Consider the following 12,790-nt stretch of genomic DNA (forward strand, 5'->3'; position numbering starts at 1 on the left):
TCTCTAGATGGAATCTCTAAATAAAGTGTTACCAAAAAAGGGAAAAATAATGTCGGCTGGATTACACTGGGGCACAGCAATGACAACAAATTAATGAGTACATATTAAATTTAAGTAAAAAAATAAGTGTTAATGCAAAATATAGTCTAGCATGTCATAATATATGGTGCAAAGTCAAAAAAAGGTTGCAGTTTGGCCCGGTGATGAATCTCTCGAGAGCACAAGAGATTTTTTCCCTCTTTACGGTAAAAATCCATCTTCAAAAAATGCTGCAAAATGCTCAGGTTGTGAAATTATTGCTTCAGTATAAAAGTAAAATGATGTATTTCTGTAACCCAAGTCTCTCAACATTCAGACAGAAATACACAAACTGTGAGACTCACGTGGCTTTTTGGCTGGAGGGGGGATGCTGAGGCCGAGGTAGGCGCTGTTCTCTGCGTCCAACCTCCGTTTGTACTTCTGTCTCCCCCCTCTCACCCGGTCCAGACGTACACCTGCAAAAAAATATCATACATGTATGATGAGTGATAATATATGGACCAAACCAAAACTTGGTATGGAGAGTTAGGGTTGTATATAATTTGTCTTAAAGATCTTCATGTGCTCAGCTGGGATCTGGTATTTTACCTTTGACTGTTGAAACTAGACGGTATTTACTCAAAAAAAAGTGTGTCTGTCTCTCAGTGTATTGTAAAAAAGAAACTGAGTTCCATTTTGTTTTCTACTGTCCTTTTTTTAGTGTGAACAGTAAAATGCCTTGTTTACTAAGATAAAAATACATATCAATTTTGTAAACATGGATGACTGCACAAAGACTAAGATGTCTGCTCACATAAGAAACATATAATTAGCCAGCTATCTGGAGAAAGTTTGGGAAAAGAGAAAAAGCTCTTTACTGACATAATCTGAAAAAGAAGAAGAGGAAGAAGAAGTCGTCCCTTACTCTCATCGCACCAGTGCAGCGGCATTTTTAAAAGCTACAACTGTACACAGTGCAAGTTAAAAGGTACAAACAAGTGACAACCCAGAAAAATACCTCAGTCACATCACCAGTAAATAAAAATAGAGCCACAAGCTGCTGCGTCCGCATGTGCCGTCATCATAGTGAAGATACATCTGTAGATATACAGTAACTCCTCCTGTCCACAGTATATTTGGGAAACTATTTGTTTTATTTTTAGTTTATGTCTCCTCTCTTTTCATTTGTCCACATGATTTGTCTATGCATGACTGGAAGGTGCTTTTTCAATAATGGAACTTTGTAATCCCATGTGGGATGGTCCGAATTATTTGGCATGACACAAACATAAAAAATGATTGAATGACTGAATAATGTATAAATGGCTGCTAAACCAAAGACACTTCTAAGCCAATTTTACACAATTGAAACTACTACACTAGCTATATCTACTTCTTATGATGATAGGCTACTTGCACATATTTTTCTAGGGATGTTCAGATACCATTTTTTCCTTCCTGAATTCCAATACCTGAACTTGCTTGTCAGTCGTTTACAAATATTGATTAAATACAATTGCTTGATTGCTATCCTATCCTTGTTTTAAGGCATGGCTCAGGTTAAATCATTTGTAAAACATGAACAAATACATACAGAGAATGAACGCCATAGAATTTGCGAAATTGCTGACATTTCACTAACGGCTAACGTTACACTATTTACTGGAAATTACTTGCTTTGTACTGCTTTAGAGCGGCGAAGAAGTACTGATTTCTGGTAAATGTTTTATTCGGGTGTGGAATAACTTTGTAGTTCTATACTTAATGTTGTGCTATCTGATTTATGCATAGACTCGTGTACTTGCTGACATATGATTGAACATTTTAGGCAGAATCAGAGGCATTTTTTCGATATTGTCATTGGTATCAGCACAACTCTATATTTTGCTGAATCATAAAAAGGATTTATGTGTTTTTATTTTTTTCAAATTCATTATGAAACTGCAGACTATTTCTTCAGTTTGATACATAGCTTTTCCCAGAAATGTTTTTCAGACTATAATATATTCCTAACTGGAATACCAGGAAGCCTTTCAGATAATGTAGTATTTATATATGCATATACCGGGATTAAATACTGAGTTTTTTACATAATTTTTGACCCTTTAACTCAAAGAGTCCTTGTTGCAGATGGAGGAGTGTAAGTACCTAGTTAGTATACAAACTGACATATCAGGGATTATGCTGAGAGCCATCTCAGAGGACGCGGGCTACATCAGGTGCACCTTATGTGCTGGATTTACACCCTCGTATTAAAAGTTGTTTGAGCACTGAGGGAGAGCAAACAGATTTTACATGGTCAAGTGGAATTGAGTCGTGTGAGATTTCCCAGTGACTCGTATAAATTCCTTTGATTCCCCTGGAAACAAAAGAATCCGATTAGGATGGTCTTTCAATTTCCTGACACCGACTATCCACTAACCTAATTACCCACCGTGCCCAGAGGGAGCTCATTCTTCCCAGCAAACACAGTGAGATCATTTTATGCCTGGCAGATTGAAGCTAAATCGAGAGCCCCTCTCCTAACACAGCTTTCCATTTGTACGCCTTAAAGTAATCAATAAGGCTTGCAAATAGACTTCTTGTTCTTTGAACACATGTGGATGTGGTTTTAATTAGTCAGTTAGGCAGCTAGGAACTGGGCTTTGCAATAGATGGAGCTTCAGTAGTTGTTTCCACCATTACTCTTGGTTAAGGTAAATTTAAAATTATAAATTGTGCTTCAGGAAAGTGTGCGCATGTACTCCAGATATTAAATCAATTCAAAAGCTCCTCTCTATTAAATGACACACATAGGCCTAATAAAGGGATGCGCAGTTAGCGGAGGCTCTCACAACAATACGCTTGTGTAATGCAAAAACTTAATAAGCAGGTGCGTACCCTGAATTCACTACCGTAGGAAATTGTTGCTGCTTTTGTTCCTCACATGCACACACACACACACACATGTACACACACACTGGTTTCCCTGCTGCAGGCTGCAGGGTCATGTGGCTGCGACAAGCGACAAGTGACCAAACAGCCGGAGTTAGAATTCCAAGATCCGCGGGGGCTGTTTGAACTGGAACATCCAACTGGCCCATAATTAATAGACGCTGACAAGAATTAAGAGCTCAGCGCTAACCAGTTTCAGTTTACAGCTTAGCAGCGCTGCAAACGGCAGAGACCAGAGGCAGGAGGGCAGAGAGACGGACAGAGAGGGGGTGAAAGAAGGGGTAAGATAATGTTGAAGAACGGGAGGGACGAAGACAGAACAAGCTGCTGTTTTTGGCTGAATGTATCAGTTTTCTGCAAGATCTCTGTTTTTCTTCCTCTCCCTCTTCCCTTCTGTCTGTCTCTTTTTCTCTGCCTTTCAGCATCGGGTGTACATCTCCCTCCCTGACAGCCCTGCCTGTCCCAGCCAGCGCCTGATCCGACCAGTGCGGGATTATCTCCTCCCCATGTGATACGGCACAGTACTGAGAATCTGACCACAACAAGACAGCTGGATGAGGCCCCTTGTAGAGGGCCGGGGGAGGGAGGAGAGGGCGGAGGGGTTGTGTCATCGTCAGCACCACATTCCACACCTCAGGCCCAAAACCGCAGCGGCCTCCGTGCTTCAAGACAATCTGGTACAGAGGAGAGCTCGTGTCTCGGCAGTGAGAGTGCCTGTGACATGGGAGGGAGGGGGCACAGATCATCTTAAAAGCATCCAGATCCATTTTTTACGGTTGCTGGCCCTTCATAAAGTGTGGCAGCCAAAATATGGATGCAGGGGTGAGGCTATGGGGAGTGGGAGGTGGTAGAAGTGAGGGTGCTGAATATTATGAGCTCGGTAAGATCATACAGTACAGTACAGACGGCCTGAGACACAAAGATACTGGCTGACAGTATCCTTGCTCTGTGTGTGTGTGTGTGTGTGTGTGTACATGTGTGTGGAAAGATGAGGAGGCATGTTTGCATAGGAGCAATCTTTACGGCCACCTGACCCCCGGCTTCCCTTTCACATTCAATATCTTTATTGACTTGTGCAACCTTAAAGCACATTCCCGACTGAAGCCGCTGTGTTTTCCTTTACGTTGTGGCCGCAGAGTGCGTGCATGTGTCATGTGGATTTATTTTTTCCTCATTTGAATCCCTACACACTTCAATAAAGTAGATGCCAATAGAAATAATTCCCATGTACAAAACACCAAAAACCTAGTCAATTAAAATAATTCACTAAAATATAATTGCTTGCATTTGTCATATTTTATTGATTCTATTAATTGTAGTTACATTTTCTGTAAAAATCCTTTAAAAGGACAAAGCATAATCTATCTGCATCTTCTCCATGCTGTCAGGAACAAAATTCTGGTGGGAAAAAAATGAATAGTGTGTTTAAATTTTGGTTGTTATACTGAGTTTGAAGCAGGGCCGTAATCACCCATTAAACATTCTGGGGGCCCATTGTCAGTGTATGTCCTGTGCCACCCAAACCTAAAGGCGCGTGTGAGGAAATTCACCCAGGATGCTTTTTTTTTTTTTTAGAAACTTTACAGCTAAACTGACCATTTTAAAACATCTTGAAACCAAAAATCCTGCACAATTTAAGTAATGTTACACAAAAGGTTATGCTCTTATGTTTCAGCATTATAAGGCCTACTCACATGCTTCTTCCTCAGGGAAAAAAGTAATAAACAATTAGGGGTCTGTATGGTTTTAATATTTATCATTAAAATTCTACTTATAAAAAGATAACTTACTCTAGTGAGTCTTATAGCCCAGTGCTACACTGTAAAATCTGACAAGTTGATCTTACTTTAAAAAACGAGGAAACCAATTGCCTTGAAAAGGTAAGTAAATAAAACCATTAGTCTTAAAATGCATAAAAAACAAACATAACTTAAGACTAACAGTTAGATTTACTTAGCTTTTTTCAAGGCAGTTGGTTTCCTAGATTTTCTAAAGTAAGATAAACTTGTCACATGTTACGGTTCTACCTAAAAATCCATGTGTCTTAATAGAAATCACCCAAATATTATCGTCCAAATGTATAGATTTCTTCATGTGTTCCCGGGCAATTTTTGAAACTTGTGTTTTTACATCGTCTAATGGCATGTGATGATCAGTATTATTTATTTATTCATTTAATTATTATGATGGCAATTTGTTGAGTTTATTTATGACTATGATTACATTTGCTACGGATTTTTGGGGTTTTGGCTTTGGTCACCTGTCGTATTGCACAGAAGTTTTTTTCAAATATATTTTTTTATTACTACTTTTAAGGACGACATTTTGAGCATAATTTAAATATTGGAGGAATATGTCCCCCCAGTATGTATTAGAATTACAGCCTGAGTCTAAATATACTGGAATTACACTATAAAATACCCACCATGTGTACGTTTTTGTTTAAATTAAAGCATGTAACTCCAAACTGTTGTTGAAACCCTCAAAAAATGACTTCAGTGCAAAAATGCAGGGAAAAAATCAACAGAAACTAAGTGGAGAGAAGGGTAAGCAGTAAAAAATATCAAAACAAGAAGTATCCAGAATAAAATAAAACTAAGAATAAAAACAATTAAAGAGTCCCAAACAAAGTGCACAGTGGGATTCAAAGAGGCTCTATGGGGAACAGATTTCATCGTGCGTGTGACTCATATAGTGTGTATCAAGCTTGTGTGTTACTATGAACATGTGCGTGTGTATCTCATGCAACTATTTTCAGCTGCTCACCTGTCAGAGGCGCTTCTTTCTAGAGAATGTGTCAGAATTGGCTGGCTGGCTAACGCTGCCAAAGGGAGATTAGGAGCTCCCTATTTTAGCTGGGAAAAATCAGAGGGATGCAGCGTGCGCCCCCTCCTACACAGCCGCTCACCCTTTACAAGGCGCAGGGACCTTGCCCTTCCACAGCTCCTTCTGAGGGCCGAGCCTGCGAGGCTGCACAGAGCTAAAGACATCGGACAGCTTTTGTTTGATTGCACAGAGAGAGGGAGGGTAGAGGGAAATGGGTACGGGACACGGGGGGAGGAGGGGGGGTGTATCAGGATGGCGTCCCACCTGCTCTAACCCCCAATGGGCTGACAAGACAAAGCAAGAGTTGTTCTCCCATAACCGCGCACGCTGGCATCGCTCTCTTTATCATGTTTTACACTTTTCATAAATCTGAGCCGGCGTGTCCGCAAGGGGTATTACTGATTATTACAGAGCTGCGCTGACCACAAATGCGCCTGTAATCGAAAACATCTGCGCGGCTGGAGATGGCCGGGTCGATTCAGGATCCCCGGTGTGTTGGCATAGCAGGCGCTCGGTTTGTGGCATTCGCACAAACTGTTGTGTGGGTGAAAGAGAAAGAGACATAGAGGGAGAAGGGTGCCAGCAGGAAACACGGACCTCAAGGTCCGATCCCATGTCACTTGTCAGGGGTGATATACATTTGGCATGTGCGCACATGAATGTGTGCGCTGTGTGTGTGAGTGTATCGGAGGGTTGTAAAGAGGTCAGCACATCGCTAAATCCCCTTCTTCAGAGGAACACGTGTTAGCCTCCGTGTCTGATCTATCACCTGCCAGACAGTGAGGACAGGCCAGCGCGGAGCCTCTGGGTGGCCGCTGACTCTCAGCTGCAGCCTGCCAGCTACTCTGACACCCTAAAAAGCAAACAAGGCCCCATACATGTGCTGTTGGATAGACAAGTTTGTGGCGAGGAGTCAGAGGTCATCCTAGCTTTACAGTTTCACTTCCTTGCAGACGTAGAGCGGTACAGTCAGACATGTATCGGCTAAGACTTTAAAGGCACCCATACAGTACAGACTTCTGCTATATCTTTATTTTGATGATGTAATCTTAGCGTATAGATCGGTTTCTGATCTAAGCCTATTGATTGGGAAGGGACCTGACAGTCTGTGATATTGGATATGGCTTTACTAATCTTTTGTGTATGTGGCTGGAGGAAAATAAGGCTGTAACGTTACCCCGGTAGCCACGTTCGCTCAGGAAAGACTGCTGATCCCTATCTGTGGTCGGCGAGGGCGAGACAGCGGTGTAGGTTGCCAAAATAGTCTGGCAGCTTGTATTTATCCACCACATTACAGCGGTGTCAGAAAATCCCCACAAGCAAAGAATACACCACAGAAACACTGAGCTAACGCTAAAACCGGCCAGCATCGACTTCAGAGGAGCACAGGCTTAAGTGTCCTTTATTGAAAATGTAAAAAATGTTCATTCATGAGAGGAATTTGGTCAGCCTACAGGGGCTGGACGCTTCTGTTTCAAGAGGACATACTTTTTATACATGCTAATTTGCTAACATGATGATGCGATTACTTGATAAAAAACCTGCGCAGTATTTTCTTTGATTGTTGCAGCACTAAAACTACAAGAAGCTAAAAATAAGCCTTCCATCTGCAGCAGAAAATACCAGGAGTGACTCAAACCACAAAGCCGAAAACATGCTAATTCAGTCCAGAAAATTCTTGCATCATTTAACACCATACAGTAATGCTATGGGGTTATTAGCGCTGCTATTAGCTGCAGGCACTGACTCCTGGCAGCGGTGACTGACACCATACCTTCCGCGAGTTGTAATTACGTGAGAGTTTTTCCATTGGACCTGTGACCTTTTATCAGCCTCAGCTGGACATTTAAGGGGTCACTGAGCGAAGCTGGCTTCCTCGAACAGACGCCTGCCACTACCTTACACTCAGCTCATCCAGCTGCTCTGCTGAGAAGCAAAGCTGGATCTGGAGAGAAGCCTGCCGTACAATATATAGAGTCTCTTTGATTTTCCTCTCAGATACAAGAAAAAAACTGTTCACTTACATCCAAACTCACATAATGTGCACAGATAACATGCCTGACTATCAAACAGATCTAATATAAAACAGTTAAACCCTCTTGCATACATCTACAGACTCAATTTGCTTCCCCTTCTCCTTCCTAAAGCTGCTACTTCAGAACAGTCGAGCTGTTTGGACACACCTGAAGCCGACAAACGAGCTTTAGAACTGAAGTCGGCTGATTAGCGGCAGGTGTTGCAGGGAGGAGGGGCTTCCCCTGCCCACCAATGGTGCGGGTCTATAACTGCGGCAGCTGGCACTTTATAATTCAGGATGGCATGCTTAGAGCGGAGCTTAGAGGGTCCTGGTGGAAATATTAGACGCTTTTAGAACGACTGATCACATAAGTTCTCTCAACATCTTCTGCGGTGCGAAGCTTCTCTCATGATACTGCTGCACTGTAGGAAGTGAAAGTATAACTTTGGGATAATGTGGGAAATGGTACGAAGAATTCATGATGAAATAACATTTTCATATTTTGGTTAATATTTTTATGCTTACAGCAGTAGAGAGATTTTAAAACAGAAAAAGAGGTTTGTAATGGCAGCATGTGGTGATGTAATGTAATGCAGTAACCTGGCCCTTATTTTCCCATGTTTTTGTGTCTACGTGACTAACGGGAACAACAGTTTCTGAATTTTTGGTCCAGTATTAAACGACACCAGCAGCTGCTAAACAGGCTGCAATGTAACCACTCTTTGTAGTTATGCATCGTCAATTTACGTCCACTAAAAGTGCTTGTTTTTGTCACTGACAGGCTCAGATTGTTACTATAAGTGTCTGAAGACATTATAGAAAGGATCGCTACAGAAATAGACCTTACGGATAAAGAGTAAAATCCTTTTCGTTGAACCAGAAACAGCTCCAAAATCGCTCGTGCCATATCATGTTGTTCACGATAATACCAGCATATTTTTTAATATATGAAGAATTCATATCATGATTCTCGCAATATTTCAACTTCTTTACATATTGGCGTCATACTGTTACCCACAGCAACAACAAACATGGCTGAAAGCGTAACTATTATCGACTCTGTGGTGGTTCCAAAAAGAGGAGCAGCTTCAGTAGTGTGGAATAAACTGTGGCGTCCTGAATGTTTTATGAACAGCCCCGGACTTTTTAGCGACTTGCTGATCAGAGGGAACTCATTCAGCGGCTCCTCTGGCAGCAGCACAGCATCTCTCCCTCTCCTCTCTCGCCATGACCACACAAGTCAAGTGATTTCGTCGTAAACCTTTGGTAATGTAAACCTACGTGACACTTACGGTTCAACCAAAAACTACATATATGTGAATGTGTGATAGTTGTGGTATCGTAACAGCCTGTCACAGGTTACAGCGTGATGATTAGAGGAGAAATGGCAGAGCATAAAGGTCCAGGTAGGAAAAAACACAACTCAATCATTTAGGATTTTACTAAAAGAGAACAAATCACCTGTTGATTTATATATATAGATCCCAGGGGACATTTTTTGTATTTGGGAGCTATTTAAATGTGTAACTTGTGGTAGATTTTATTTTGTTGAACTATTAATATTGTATACAGAATCTGAATCTCACTCTGAGTTACTGTTGTTGTTTCCAAACTAAAGAAATGAGAGATCATTTTTGTTTAGTTTTTACTGAATATCTGAAAGTAAACTGTAAAACTATATCACTTATTTTGTTGCAACTCTATGCTCTTAAACAATCTTAATAATCTAATAATAATCTTCAATAGTAAAATTTATCTTTTTACCTATTTGTCATATCGTCAAGAATATTGTAATCGCAAAAATACCTCGAAATATTGTGGTATTATTTTAGGGCCATATCGCCCACACCGCGTCACCAGATTTCATTTAAATAAATACTAATTTAAGCGCATATAGAACTAGTATATTTTCATCTATATTTTTATCTAACTGGGTGAGTTAAGGGTTTATTTAAACCAAACTAGAGTTGGTGATTGTTGGAACAGTGGAAAGAAGAACTTATGACTATTTTATGAGTTTTATTTTGTGTCTGTCGACGTTGAATGAAGCGTCTTTTATGACAATAAAATTGCTGTTTATTTCAATGGAGTTTGGTGGGTTTGTCGACAGTGATTTTAGGGCTGTTTCTGGTTAAACAAAAAGGTCTGTCTCTGTAGGGATCCTTTCCATAAAGTTGTCAGACACCTTTAATACCATTCTGAGCCTGTCAGTGGCAAAAACAAGCACTTCTGGTGGACGTAGATTGACGGTGCACAATTGCCCTAAGTGGTTACATTGCAGCCTGTTTTGTGGCTGCTGTCTGCGGCCCTGTCGCTCAATAGTGGACCAGTTTCAGAGATTGTTTTCCCCATTAGTCACTTAGACACAAAAACGTGGGAAAATAAGGTCCAGGTTGGAAAATACTAAAGTTACCCTTTAAGACTAGTTTGACATTCCTGTTACACTATGTGATTATTCCTTTTCCATGACTAGGCTTTGGACACTTGTTACATGGTGATCTCATTACACGAAGTAGGGCAAGCTGCTGTCCCCCACTGATTCCATGATCAAAGCCCCCCCACGTCTGTGAGAGGCCACACCACGGCACTATGCCACGATTAAATGTCCTTTTTCCTTTTAATTGAATGCCATCACTTTCAGAGAATCACCTACTGTGCCACATGTCGCTGTGGCTGTGATGCCGCGTCTCAGGAGCAGCAGGCGGTGGAGGCTACAGATTCCCCCTCCCACGCACACACACACTGAGTGTCCACATCAACGGCTTAGCTCGGCCCGCCACAGACAATACCCCACCGTTTTTCCTCTAAGCATGCGCTAATAGTTTCAGCTTTATTTCTGAAGCAACTTTGTTTTTTCTGGCCGAGAGTCAAAGTCTCGGTGTGAGATATTTGGGCCGGGATGAAGACATCAAGAGTGGGTGCATGTATAAATAGTGTTGTAATGGCAATACAATGGATGACCCCTCATTCTGAGACGAACAAACACGGCTACGTCAGTACACGGTGAAGTTGTATTAGTGGCAATGAACCAAGAGCCTGACATACAATCTTGTGTTACCAGCACAGACTGCAGTTAACTGCTGCTGGCTTCTATTATGAGTTGTGTTTGGTGCTGGCAGAACACCACAAAACTGTGTGACCACGGTTTATTTTAGGAAATTTATGATGTTGTGTCTCTACGTCGAGTCCATAAACACATTCATTAGAGGCTTCTTTTGATATTAGGATATACAGGATATCCATATATCACACAATCAGTGCGGATGGCAGTGGGCTAAACTCCAGAGCTTAACCTGGTGTAATCTATCTTCAAACTGGGATACAACATCAGACGGCCTCAGACAAAATCGAGACAATCATGCCCTCCCAGTTCTCAGGTAAGGTCATTATAAAGAACATATTTTTTTAGCTTTTTATTTAGCTTTTTAAGCTAATTTGTGGATGTTTATTTGAGTGGAGATCTGGGATAATGATATCCTTGTAAAGCAGTGGTTCCCAACTGGTGAAACCACGGAGTCCAGATTTCTCCTTGGTTGTTAGTTTGAGGTCCACACAGTTTGAGTTTGGCCATGTCACTGAACTAGTTTGCTGTATCTGTCAAGTGGCAGTTGGTTAGTCACTCACTCTACAGCAGAAAACGGTACTTCAGAATAAAAGCTCTGTGCTGGAAATTCACTGTACTAGAAAATAAAGTGTGTTTTTTACAAAATTGCGAGTCACTTGTGGTCCATTCAGAATGGGCCCACGACCCACTTTTGTACCGTGACCACCAGCTGGGAACCACTGTTGTAAAGTATACTAACAATGAATACAAAAATTTGTGTGTTATGTCTGTGTGTTAAGATTTGACTGAGATAGGAATCTGGGAAGGAGTATTCATTGTGACGCTAATTGTGGCAATGAGTTGTGTTACACTCACTGCTGCAGCTCCAAACAAAATAACAGCTGGGCCACATCAAATCACAATGACGAAAGCTGGACATACACTGTGTGCTTGGGCCTGTTTCAGACTTGATTTTTGAGCCAAATGACTCGTTTAAGTGTCGGACAAAATTTGAGCTTGGTTGATTGGAGTCCAATCAACTGCTTCCTACTGGCTGTCGGAAGTTCGGATAAATTTCTGGCATGTCGGAGACTTTGGTCCACTGTCGTCAGGCTCTTGCTAAGCTAACTGAAGCTAAACTAAAAACTGAAACTAGGTGTGGAAAAACACTTTGGTTAGCCGAGAAAAAAATTGTCTTAAGAATAAAATGAAAACGAACTGAAATGATATTCTGTACTTACAAAAATCAATTAAAAACAAACAAACAAACAGGAAATGTTTTAGTCTTTATCAATTTGGTCAAATTCTCCTAAACAACAAGCTCAAGGAGACATTGGCGCATGTTTATTAAGACTGGGATGTCTTTCTGACTGTGAGTCAACTGCCTTCACAGAGTGTTGCATTTGTATTGTAATACCTACCGTGGTCTTCTTAAATCTATAAAAAGAAAACAACCCTAAACTAATACTTACACTATAAAAATTAACTAAACAGAAAAAAGCCAACTCACTCTGGAAACTACCTGAAAATAAAATGAATGAAAAACAAAAAACTATACTAACTCTCGCACAGTTAAAGCGCAGCTACAAGTCGATTCCCCAACGTCAGTCCTTTTTTTCTAACCACTGTATGAAGTGTCCAACAGAGCGTCTGAAGGTGCCATGGTGACTCGATTTGCTGTGTGGACAGAAACTATGGAGGCCAGGTTGGTCGAGGTGTGGCGACAGCATACCTGCCACTTTAAAGTTTCATCCTCCTATCACGACCGTAATGAACGAGTGAAACTTTTTACAATAACACATTACTGTGAAACGCACTGGTGTAACGTTGCAGACATCCCCTAGCAAACTTCTACCAGCCTTGGAGCCGTCAAACAAATATTTATTGGAAATGGTCAGACTGGTCTACAGGGGCCGACGGGCCTTTATATTTTCTATTTTACACATACAGTA

General features: G+C 41.1%; 1 protein-coding gene across 4 annotated transcripts in view; it reads right to left on the reverse strand.

Annotated features, from left to right (window-relative positions):
• Positions 1–12,790, reverse strand: part of esrrgb (estrogen-related receptor gamma b) — a 221,642-nt gene that overhangs the window by 22,821 nt on the left and 186,031 nt on the right. For all 4 annotated transcript variants that reach the window (XM_050058310.1, XM_050058311.1, XM_050058308.1 and 1 more), the window contains one exon: positions 384–494. In XM_050058310.1, coding sequence (XP_049914267.1) covers positions 384–494 — 111 coding nt within the window. The remainder of the gene's footprint in view (positions 1–383; positions 495–12,790) is intronic.

The sequence above is a fragment of the Epinephelus moara genome, chromosome 12 (assembly GCF_006386435.1).
Source record: "Epinephelus moara isolate mb chromosome 12, YSFRI_EMoa_1.0, whole genome shotgun sequence".
NCBI lineage: Eukaryota > Metazoa > Chordata > Actinopteri > Perciformes > Serranidae > Epinephelus > Epinephelus moara.